At 52.0% G+C, this 11930-nt stretch overlaps 1 protein-coding gene and 1 non-coding gene across 2 annotated transcripts; one reads left to right on the top strand and one right to left on the bottom strand.

The window, feature by feature from the left end:
• Positions 1-2484: 2484 nt before the first annotated feature.
• Positions 2485-2566, top strand: TRNAS-GCU. Its single transcript has one exon. It is a non-coding gene; the product is annotated as a tRNA-Ser (tRNA).
• Positions 2567-6074: 3508 nt separating this feature from the next.
• On the bottom strand, positions 6075-9913 carry LOC109294752 (platelet glycoprotein Ib alpha chain-like). The gene is made up of 2 exons (XM_019513207.1): positions 9806-9913; positions 6075-8565 (listed from the first exon to the last, which is right to left on the bottom strand). The coding sequence occupies exon 2, from the start codon at positions 8560-8562 to the stop codon at positions 6568-6570; it is 1995 nt and encodes a 664-aa protein (XP_019368752.1). The 5' UTR covers positions 8563-8565; positions 9806-9913; the 3' UTR covers positions 6075-6567.
• Between the last annotated feature and the right edge of the window lie 2017 nt (positions 9914-11930).

Raw genomic sequence — 11930 nt, 5'->3', positions numbered from 1 at the left:
TATAACTTGCTTGTTAACCCTTCTGGTTCTGGCTATCACACACACTGGTCCCAGTTACCCCCTGTAATGGGTTTGGAGTTAGCTCAAACAGTCCTTTAACAGTATTGAGTTCTTTATTTCCTGGGCCCACTGGCCTCTCGGGAACCACCATAAACCCTACCCAAACATTGACATAATTCACATAGGTTTAATTCACCATGACTGAAGATTAACTCACAGACTGTGAAAAGATGCCTTCAGCTACCTGAAATCTTCCTTCTCCTCCTTGGGGTGAATTCTCTGTCATAGGACTGCTGGCACCAACTTTACAACCGCGGGTCTCTTCCCAGACCCAAAAAGTCTCTGGCCTAGTATTGCATCCACTAGCTCTGCAATCCACTTCCTCTGCTTTCTTATCTTCCTGACTTTCAGTTCTCTCAGCTCTTCTTTCTTCTATCACAACCTCCCTGACTCCTTTCCCTGGGAGCCTCTTAACTTCCTTGGCCAGCCCCTTATCTTTCACAGCTGGCTCAGTCCTCTGAGCAGGCCTGTAATTAGCCCCTTGGAGTCCCTGCAAGCTTGTGGACTTCTCCAGCCTGGAGCGCACAGTCTGCTACAAGCTTTTGCCAGCCAGCCTGCTACCTTCTCTCCACCCATCCCAGTTACCTAGATATGCTGCTCCCAGTTAACCCCCACCCTTTATCAGTCCCAGTTACCTGGTGATACTGGTCCCATTTTCCCCACTTTATTGGTCCCATTTACACAGCTATACTGGCCCCAGTTCCCTCCATTTACTGGTCCTAGTTGACACCCCTTACTGCTTCTAGTTACCCAGCTATACTGGTTCCAGTTATACTGGTCCCAAATACACAACCCCTTTACTGGTCCCAGTTACCCAAGTACACTGATCCCTATTATGTCGCCCCCTCCCTCCCCCCCATTACTGGACCCAGTTACTCGGTTATACAGATATACTGGTTTCTGGGTTTTTCAAGTCCCATTTTATACCCATGTCACTGTAACAGAGAAGGGATCAGAGCAGCAAACACATCCCAGTTAGTTTCCCATAACAAATGAAACTTCAGAGCAGCCTCAGAGGAAGCTGTTTCACAGACTGGAATTAAGCCAGTTCCTTAGCTTTGGTTGTAGCCTCTTATGGGCAACCTGTGATGGGCTCTGCCGGAGCAGGACGAAGGCCCACTCATCTGTCTATGGGCCCTGGCTTCCCCCAGGCAGGAGCAAGCTGGAATTTCCCCTCCCAGCCTCTCCTGCTGCCCAGTTCAGGCTCAGATGTCTACTTTTCCTTCCCTGGCAAGGACTGGTGCAAAGTGAGATGCGTAGGGATTCTGCAGACAAGCCACTCATTTTTATCATCATTGTGGGCCAAAATCCTTGAGCCCCATCATTGGTCCTCCCCCACCAGTGCACACACCCATGCACACACATCCACATGCACACAAATACACATGCACGTACACATACATGCATGCACACATACACACACGAATACACACCCACCCCTGCACACCCATGCACACGCCCATACACACACATATGTGCATACACACACATGCATACACATATGCATGCACACACGTGCACATACATGCATACACAAATGCATGTATGCACATGCATTTATACACACACACATTAATACCTATGTGCATACATGCATGCATACACACATGCGCACAAATACGCATACACACACATGCACCCATACACATGCACATAAATACACACATGCATGTATGCACATACAAGCATACACACACACACTCATACGCACACATGCATGCATACACACACAGACACCAATACATATGCACACACCTATGCATACACACGCCCACAAATACACACACATGCACCCATACACACATGCTTGTGCACACATACACACACACACGCATACACATGCACACACAAATACACACACGAATGTAAGCACACATACACATGCACATTAATACATATGCACACACACGCACAAAAATACATACACATGCATGCACGTACACACACGCAGATGCACACAAATGGACACATGCACACAAATACATGCACACCCACAGAAATACACATGGATGCATACGCATACACACAAATGCGTGCATATGCACATACACACGTGCACTCACGCACACGCATGCACCCACATACATACACGCATGTACGCACATGGCCACACGCATACACACGTGCACACACATGTGCGTGCATGCCCACACATGCACCCGCATACACCAGCATGCACACACGCGTGCACACACCTGCACGCACCGCCCCGCAATCCGCGCTGCGGGGGGAGGGCTCGCAGCCGCATGCCCATAACCCGGGGAGGGAGGGAGCGGGGCCGGGCTCCAGCTCTGCGGGCAGCGGGGGATGCCCGAGCAGGAGCCCGGGAAACGGAGAAGCTGCAGGGGCCCTGCTGCTCTCCCCTAATCGATGCGTTATCAGGGAATGCCCCTTAGGTGGAGCTACCGGCGGCCCCGAGCAGCAGACGAGGTGGCCGAGTGGTTAAGGCGATGGACTGCTAATCCATTGTGCTCTGCACGCGTGGGTTCGAATCCCATCCTCGTCGGCGCGCTCCCTTTTCTCCCCTGAAACGATTTCTCTGCTCGCCCTTCGGGCCCGGCCCTACCAAATACAGTGCTGCTTCCTCCTTCCTCCACAGGAAGCAAGCCGCACGGTGAGCAAGCAGCGCGTGCTGATTCCCTTGCATGTGGCACAGAGGGCAAAGTGTGTTCAGTCCTAGCAGCCTTGCCAGGGAGTCGGGCTGCGCTGATTGAAATGGCATTGAAAAGCAGGGAGGTAGCAGCATTCAGGAGTCCTTAAACCTGTCTCCTTTTGTTCTTTGGGCTTGAACCACTGGGATCTGTTTTATGCTTTCCCCCATAATCACTCCCACCCACTGTGTCCCCATCGTTTCCTCCTTTAGCTCAGTGGGACACCCTCATGGATGGGGTGGAGGACTGCGAGAGAGGCTGGAGGGGCTTGCGCTATCTGGTTCAAAGCAGAGCAATCTGGGCATCATTGAACAACCAGTGCCACATATTGCTCGCGCATGGAACCAAGTTTTGCTACCAGCTACTGCAACAGAGTGCAGGCCTGGCTGAGAAGCTGAGGGCATGGGGAAAGGGGAGAGGTGGTCCTGATCCTGGATGCATTCCTGCATGACATGCCCCAGGGCAGGCAGTGCAGGGAACCTGGACCTGGCCTACAGAGGGGAGGGAAGTAGTGGTAGGTTTTGGGACAGGAGACATGTCCCTTGATTAATAAAATGTGATGGGGCAACAGTCACGTCCCATGAAGCAGGGAGAGAAGCGCAAGTGTCAGGTTTTATGGGAAGCTGGCTCCAATGGTTCAAAAAAATGCAGGCTCGGGATCATCTCATGTTGGCTCTAAAAGGTTCTGTTGCGTTAACTCGGTCTCCAGGGTGCGAACATCTAGTCATGGCAGTTTCAACCCCGTGTTGAGCAAATTACCCCATTGAATCTCACTCTATTACAGCCTTTTATTGCTCATGCGGAAGAGTATAATGGAGGGGTAATGATTGCTAGACCTCAGCCACTGGGAGATCAAGGATGAAGTAGCCAAGGGCAAGCCAAGTCTGGGCAGCAGGGGGGCCAGAGCAGGTAGAAGAGAGGGTTGTGTGAGGGGCCTGCTTCGATGGGACCTTCCCTACCTCTGATTGCTGAATAACTTACTTTGGAGTGGGTGAGGCAAGAGCTAGGATAACTTCTTTCTCACATTTGTTTTTTGTGGAGCTCTTTGTTGGCAAAAGGTCTAGCTGGGAATCAAACCCCGCATGACAGCCAGAGATCTTTCATAAACTCACAAAAAAGGCACCGGTAGCTGCCCCTGAAGAGAGACCACAAGGAGCATCCAGGGCAGCCTTTGGAGGGAGCCCTTGGAGAAGAAGACAACGCTTTTCTTGATTTAGGGTAGTGGTAGAGAAATTCTCTTCTTACAAAGAACTCAGAAAGACCAGGAAAGACAGGAAATAAAGTTTTGACCTTGTAGATTCCTATTTGCAATCTCTGGGTTGATTTTGTGACTCACATGCAGATGTTTGCACACCTAACAGAGCTAATGCTGCCCCCTGCGGTACCCTTAAAAGATCTCATAACCCCCTAGTTGAGAATCACTCATCTAGGGAAACACTTTGTCACACTACCTGTCAGCTACCTGAGGGCCTCTATGCTACAGGACAGCGTGTGACATTCAAGGAAGGATTGTATTAAGGAGCATACCCCAAGTTCTTGTCCTCACCAAAGGTATTAAGCCTTCTGCCTCAGGGCCTAAGCCTACCGAAGACCAGGATGGAGCTCTTGTGGGGGGCAGATCATCCCACCTTCACGCTATTGGACTTCTTTCAACTTTGTCTGAAGCTTGTGGAGCTGGTCACTGCAGGAGACAAGTCCCTGGAAAAGGGACATAGCACATAGTGTTCCCCCAACTCTGTGACTGCCCTTCAGGACTCATCGCTCTGCCATGCCAGCGCTCCACAAACCACTCCCATGCTGTGTCCCAGAGCCCAGCCCCTCCACGGCACCCATTGTTCCCAAATCTCCCATCAGAAAGTACCCCAAATACCTCAAAAGGCCATAAACCCTGGCAGCTCCTAGGCTGCTGGACTATATAACCTCCTGAGGTCCCTTCCAGCCCTCCTCTTCTATGATTTTAAAGGGAAGTTACTTGTTGCTTCATCAACTGGAAGCCAAATCTGTGTCCACTTCTTGGAAAGCAACTAAGTTCCCCGCTATTCCACCCATATGCCTGCAGAAAGTTTCTGCCCTTTGGCCCTTGTGTGAGAGCAAATTGGTGATAGTGCTGTGGATCTAACACGTGGCAATGAGACAGGGGATGGTGTGGGAGGAGCACCTCAGCTTGGAGAAGAGTCCGAATCCAGTAGTGACTCAAACCAGAAAAATAGTTCCCCTGTAAATGCTTCCTATCCATCATGTTCCTCCACACGCTGACTGCATCTGCCCCAGCAGAAAGGAGCCCACCCAGAAATCTCCTTCCCCTGTGTGGGCTGCACAGGCTAGAGTGTCAAGGAGGTTCATTCCCCTTTTTAGCCACACCTGGACTTGGGGGAGCCTTGCACCTCTGGGATCAGCCCCCAACACCTCTGCTATTTGTTCTGTGTTTCCATTGCATAAGAGAGCATATCTGTGAGATCTAAACCTTCAGCTTGCAATGAGACAATTTACTGCTCACTGATTTGCACTGAGAAACGTGCATTTTTGCATTAAAACACCCAGGGGCTGGGGCTGGGGCTGGGGTGGGGGCTGGGGACGTGAGTTCAGGCCTCCATACAGACCCAGAGCTGAGCTCATGGGCTTAGAGTTGTGGGGGTTTCAGCCAAAGGGCCAAACCTCCTGGGTTGCAGTGAGAGAAACCCTGAAATGAGACTTGCATCCTGAATTTGAAAAAAAAAAATTCCAGATTGCTTCCATGCCCATCCTGCTCAGGCCCAGGATTTGCAAGCAGTGGAATTGCTCAGCCCCCAAAACTGACCAGCCAGTGTCACCATCAGGGGTGTGAGATATCTGGGACTGTGTCCCAGATTCTCCTCCCCAAGAACCAGTGCCTGTATTATTCAAGGATGCTGAGAAAGGGGTAATGGGACTGAAACTGGGCAAGGTAGCACACCTTGTAGTTCAGCAGTGAGGCTCCCTCCCCCAGTGCTTGCATACATCAGTCGGTGTATGGCAAGGGTGCGGCCAGATACTTAAACTCAGGAGGAAAATGTATCACAGTCCCCACTGCCCAAGAGCCTCCTCCCCAGCCCACTCTCAGAACTGCAGCCCACCCCCACCAGATTCTCTCACAAGGTTTGCCCTAGGTGCCAGCTCTGCTTGTTACAGCTCTGGGAGGTATGGACACATCCTGCCACAGGGTGCTGACTGTTCTAGATAGGTCCCAATACCATGCATAGTAGTATTTGAGTGGCTCTTGGGTGGTGGGGACTGTGGTACATGGCCTTGCCCCACTTGGGGGCACTGGCTGCAGGAAATAAATAGCCACTCTATTCACTCTACCACACCAGAACCATCAGGGACCCCAGCAGAAGAGAGCTGTTGCTTATTTGAAATGCAATCAAAGCAAAACTTTATTCTGTGGCCAGCAGATGAAGTTCCCTGACACAGGATTCACAGCACGGTCCACTACTAACATATAATGGAAAGAACAGGCAGAGTCACAAGAGAAACATCAGCTCTGCACCCAGCTCCCATCCTGAAACAAGGGCAAAAGCCACTCCCCAAACCTGCCTGGTGTTAAGTAGAAACTTAAGCACATTAGCTAGTCATTTCAGGCCATTGCAAGGAGACAAAAGAAGGGATAGAGTTGCCCATCAAGTTGATGGATGGGCATCTGGCAGTCTAGATTCCTGGGTATTACATCCAGTAAAGAAGCTTATCAGGGGAGATGTCTAAACACTGTGATACTGCAGGCAAGGGAAGAGAGGAGTAGAGCACAGCAGGTCATAGCACCAGAGCTGGGAGCAGAACCATACATTCTGGCTAGCAAAGCTCCCTTCCTTGACCCAAAAGGCCTCAGGCATTCTGCCCTTGCTTAGAGAGTGTTGGTGGCATATTTCACCCTGACAGCCCCGATGGCCTCCACGCCTCTGTCCAGGCTGTAGGCAGAGGGGGACCTCCCTGGACCCACCCGTCCTCCACTCAGCAGCTGCTTGGTGATGCACTGGAAGGCAGGGACAGAGTGGTAGTTGCGGACTTGCAGCTCTTTGGTAGTGCAGAAGATGGGAGTGAGGAGTCCACGACGGACCTGCAGCTCCTTGGTGGTGCAGAAGGTGGGGGCAGGGTGATCATAAAGGATCTGCAGCTCCTTTGTGACACAGAAGTGGGGGGGACTCCTGAGGCTCCTGAGATGCATCACAGGGGATGCGTCCCACCTCTCCTGCCCAAGCAGCTGGTAGTGCACTCTCTGCATCTGTTGTGAGGCTCTTGGGGTTGGCTGTTTCCAGACCAGACATAACCAGGCCAGCCACCTGAGCAGAACCAGTGTAGGCAGCACCAGCAGCACCAAAGAGGCAAGGTAGAGCACCAGGTGGAGCAGGCAGCAGTGAGCCAATACCCAGTGCCCCCACGAGTGGCCTTTTCCACCCAGGTGATGGCCCACGCTAGGCAGCTTGGCCAGGGAGGTGAGACATGAACAAATGGGGGGAGCCCTTGGAGAAGGGGATGGCTGGTGATGGGGCACATGTGGCAGAGGGCTGGATGGGGTGGGTTTAAAGGTGATAGGAGGCACATGGGTGCTGAGAGATGAGATAATAGTACTAATAGTGGAAGTCCCTGGGGTACTGGGGGCAGGGGGTGAAGAGGAGGTGGAAGCCATGGTTGTGGAAGGGGCACTGCTGGGAGACACAAGAGTATGGTGCTCAGTGGTAGTAGTGGGGGGTACAGAGGTACTATTAGGGGGAACAAGGGTACTAGTGGGAGGTACAGGGGTACTAGTAAGGGGAATGGGGGTACTAGCAGGGGCTTCATGGGTACCAGTAAGGGGAACAGCAGTACTAGTGGGAGGCACAAGAGTACTAGTGGGGGGTACAGGGGTCCTAGTGGGGGGCAGAGGACTTGTTGAGGCCATGGTGGCAAAGGGGACACTAATGGGGGACACGGGAAGGTCCGTTGGCCCTGGCTCATGCACAGAGGTGTCCCTGTCCCCCCCCTTGGAGCAGACTTGTGTGAAGTGGATGACTGGGGTCCCTTTGTATTGGGCAGGTGAGTCGCATTTGACACTTTCTGCATCATTCTCCACCATTGTCTTATCCAGCCCTTCCTCCTGGTAGTAGATGCTGTCACTGTTCTCGGTGATCCAGTCCCGCAGGTAGGCCAGGCTGCAGTCACAGCGCCAGGGGTTCTTGTCCAGGAAGACATAAGGGAAGCTCTGATCCTCAGGAAAGAAGCTGGTGGGCACAGTACGGAGACGGTTTCCCGGCAGCCTCAGGGTATCCAGTGACTCCAACTCAGTCAGCAGCTCCAAAGGCAGCTCCTCCAGGGCGTTGTTGGACAGGTCCAGGTCTCGCAGCACAGCCAGACCCGCAAAGGCATCCTTGGGCAGCCTTTGCAGCTGGTTCCCCTTCAGATCCAACTCCTCCAATTTCCCCAGGGATTGGAAGGCCCCCAGAGGAAGGTCCTTGATGCTGTTGTGAGCCAGGCCCAGGCGGAGAAGGGCAGGCAGGCCCTGCAGCACAGGCAAGGCTCCCAGAGCATTTTGAGACAGAATGAGCTCCTGAAGCTGGGGCAAAGGTGGCCCAGTGTGGAACAATTTCAAGCCGTTGTGTGACAAGTCCAGGTCAACCAGCATAGGAAGGTACTGGAAGGAGCTGGTGGAGACGGACGCCAGGTGGTTGGAACCAAGCAGCAGGATGCCAGTGTCACTGGGCAGCTGGGAGGGCACCGTACTGAGCCCCAGCCAAGTGCAGTTGGCCTGGAGTTTGTCTTTGATCTTGTTCTTCTCCATCTGACACAGCTCCCCTTGGTCCACAGCACTGGCCACAGAGACCAGGGCCAGGAGGGCCAGATGGGCGAGGGCAGGGGGCAGCATGGGCTGGGAAGAGAGAAACAGCACACTCAAGGGAGGAGCACACACACAGACACGGTCTGCCTGGACCCAGTGTGGACTGCAGCAGGATCCAATGGGCCTTTTCGGAAGCTCAGCCCAGCAGGTCTTTTCCTCTCACATCTCTACCATGGCCAGGATGGGCCTGGATCTCACATTGCCCCAACTACTTTTTTTACACACACACAAACTTATATGAAATTTTTTCATGTTCCAGGTTAAATGAGCTAGATCAGTTCCAAATCTTTTGAATCATTCAAAAACCGTACATGACCCTACTACCAGCAAGTATCCTCCACCTCGGACTTTTCAGTCAGGGGCTTCAGATACTTCCAGATCCTTTAGCGGGCATCCTACATGCAGGCTGAAGCCCAGAGGCTTGGGGTTTGGATGCCCACGAGTTTCACTTGCCGTCAGCCATATGGCCTCAGGAACAAGCTAAGGAGGAGTCTCCCATTTCCACAAAGTCAGCATGTAGCCAAGATCCTCCCACTGGAAGCTGGCCAGTGGAAAGCTAACTGTGAGGCCCTTGTAGGGAGTCCTGTCTACATTTGGACAGGAGTGCCACCTCTACTACATGGTGATATTTTTTAAATGCATTTCAGCTTGGGTTTCAGACCAGTGCAATGAGGAGACTACACTTGATCTTAGCCCACAAGAGGGGGTATCACAGCAATGTCAAGCTCCCCTGAGCACACACTGGCTCCAAAAATGACTGGGTCCTTAGTGCCCCTGCCCTTGCTCCTGCCAGGAGCAGTGAAGAGGTTAACTAACTCCAGGCTGACTGTACTGGGGAGCCACCTCCACTGACTCAAGATGATGGTGCCACTATATCAAAACCTCCCTCCTGATCTGCCTTGGTGCCAATGACAAGGAGTCTTTGAACTGGCGGCACCTTGTCCGCACTTTCCAGGTCACTCTCAGCATTTTTGAACAACCCCCCTGTACCTCCATCTGCCCAAATAACCTTTGCTCCTCTCCCCTTTTGCTGGTGATACTCAGTCCAGCCAGGAGAAACCATTCTGCCCCACATAGTGATGCCCATTCTGGATTTGCCTGCCACTGCTGCTCAGCACCTCCTCGAGTGCTGCATATAGTGGCAGGGCAGGATACAGTGAAAGCCTCTAGCATGCCAGGAAGGCCCCCTGTACAAGTGGCTGCCCCACCCAGAAGCAGGTGCATCTCAGTGCTTGCCCCTCTGACAGGTTCATCCTTCCCCCAGACTTACCCCTGGGCTCTGATGAGGTCACTCTCCCTGCTTTGCCACCTGCTCTCTCAGCTGTGGAGTGAGCTGCTGTGCTGACTGTGCCAGGACTAGTTGTGCCCAGTTCTGCTATCGGCATCCGCAGCTGCTGGGGACGGAGCTGTGGTTTCCTCTGACTTCCAAACCAGATCCTGTTACGCTCCCGCTTTCCCTACCCCCAAATGAACACATGAAAAGCTCACAACAGTGTTCATTTGTGCCTCTGAACACTCCCACAACAAATCACCTCACCCTAGAAACAGCTGCACCTTTACACTAGGATACCTCTCCCCCGCCCTTTCTGGACTCACTCCCCAACTGTGTCACACCTCCCTGAACTAGGGGTTAACCCCTGTTGAGTTTGAGATCCCTCAGCCTTGCTCTGGATCTGCACCCACAGCTGCTGGGGTTTCCTAAGATGTCGAGATGAGAGCCTGGCACAGCATGTTCCCACCTCTATGCTCCTAGCAGTGAAGGCCCCAGGTCAAACAACACTCTGCCACCTGGTATTTGCCACACATCATTGCCCCAGCCCAGGACTGGTTGTGTCTTTGCTGTGGGCAAGGGGCCACTGGACCAACAATCATAGAATCATAGAAGTAGGGTCAGAAGGGACCTTGTAGATCTTCAAGTCTGACCCCCTGCCTGGGCAGGAGAAAAAACTGGGCTCAAATGATCCCAGCTAGGTAGGCATCAATGGCATTAAACAGTCCCCACATGCCCCATCCTGGCTTCATCTCAGTATTGCACTAGTGGTCCCTGTACAACTGTCCAGCCCAGAAGCAGCTGCATCTCAGTGCCCACTGACATCCCTCTGTGATCAGTCTCTGTCTGACCCCAGAAGAGGCTTTAGCCCAGCCCTAAACAAGACGTCCCTATCCAAACAACCTCTGTCTCCCACCCCAGATGTACTTGAACCTTAGCACCCTATGAAAGCACCATGTATAAGCAGCTCCTGCCACCCACCTCAGTGGCAACTGTATCTCAGCGATGTGCAAGGGAAGCCTATCTAACTTGTCAAGGGACCTTTGTATACCCATCTCTTCTGCCCCACCCCAGAGGCAGCTGCCTCTCAGCATAGAGCAAGGAATTGTCAGCCTGGTGCGGGTTAACTGTGCTGAGGGATTGTTAAGGGTTATTATTCTCTACGGAAGAAACAGCCAGAGTGTGGGCAAGGGGATGAATTAGAGGCACAGGAAAGGATTCTCCTTCGTCATCCTACCCACTGTAGGATCTGATGGCTCTGCCCCCTTGCACAACTGATAGGAGACCGCAAACCCTCAGTGGGGTGAGTGGGGGAGGGTTGGGAGAGCAAGGAATCCTCCAGTCCAGTGGATGAAATGAAAGATCACCAACGATATTCAGTTCAGGGTGACTGAAAGGGAGTGTGAAGGAAGGATCTGCCAAATGAAAAAAACAATCCTTTGGCTTAACCTAATATTTTTCATTTCATTTTCAGTCTATTTAAGCCTTTTATTTAGCCTTTGCTCTTTAAATTTAGGTCAATTTTTAAGCAATTTTGAAACCAAAAAAGCTTTGTTTTGCAAAATGCTCCAATAAATGTTCCAGCATTTCCAAAGCAAAAACCCATTTCATATTAAAAACGTTGACATGAAATGGTTAGGCATTTTCCCAGATCCCCCTAATTTACCTGCATTAAATCTAAATCCACGAAGCTCTATTTGTCAGCACATTTACTTAAAAGGGGGTGGGGGGAAGAAAAAATGACTCAACTCTGAATTCTATTTCCAGTGAGTGGAAAAGGCAGGAATTGGGACTCTTGGATTTCCTCCTCATTGGAGGAGGAAGGACTTCTTCAGCTCTGAATCTTTATTTCTAATGGGGCTCGAGCAAGGTGGACCAAAAGCTGAACCTGCCCTGGAGTCCCCCCATGGTCTCCTCCCATTTTGCTCAGTTCTCTCCTACTCCCTAGCGCAGCTCAGGGAGCAGCACAATGGAAGAGGATGAAGCAGGTAGGTGGGGTGAGATCCCAGATAGGATTTGGGAATTATATCAGGACTAGCCAATTGCCCATCAAGAATGACGGTGGAGGGCAGCAGGGACAGAGGCCTGTGTCCAGCCACACCCACACTTCGGGTCTGGCCCTCCT

This window comes from Gavialis gangeticus, unplaced genomic scaffold (assembly GCF_001723915.1).
Source record: "Gavialis gangeticus isolate Ggan-Ray unplaced genomic scaffold, GavGan_comp1, whole genome shotgun sequence".
Classification (NCBI taxonomy): domain Eukaryota; kingdom Metazoa; phylum Chordata; order Crocodylia; family Gavialidae; genus Gavialis; species Gavialis gangeticus.
The sequence above is the reverse complement of the archived record's forward strand: the minus strand, read 5'-3'. Positions and strand labels throughout refer to the sequence as shown.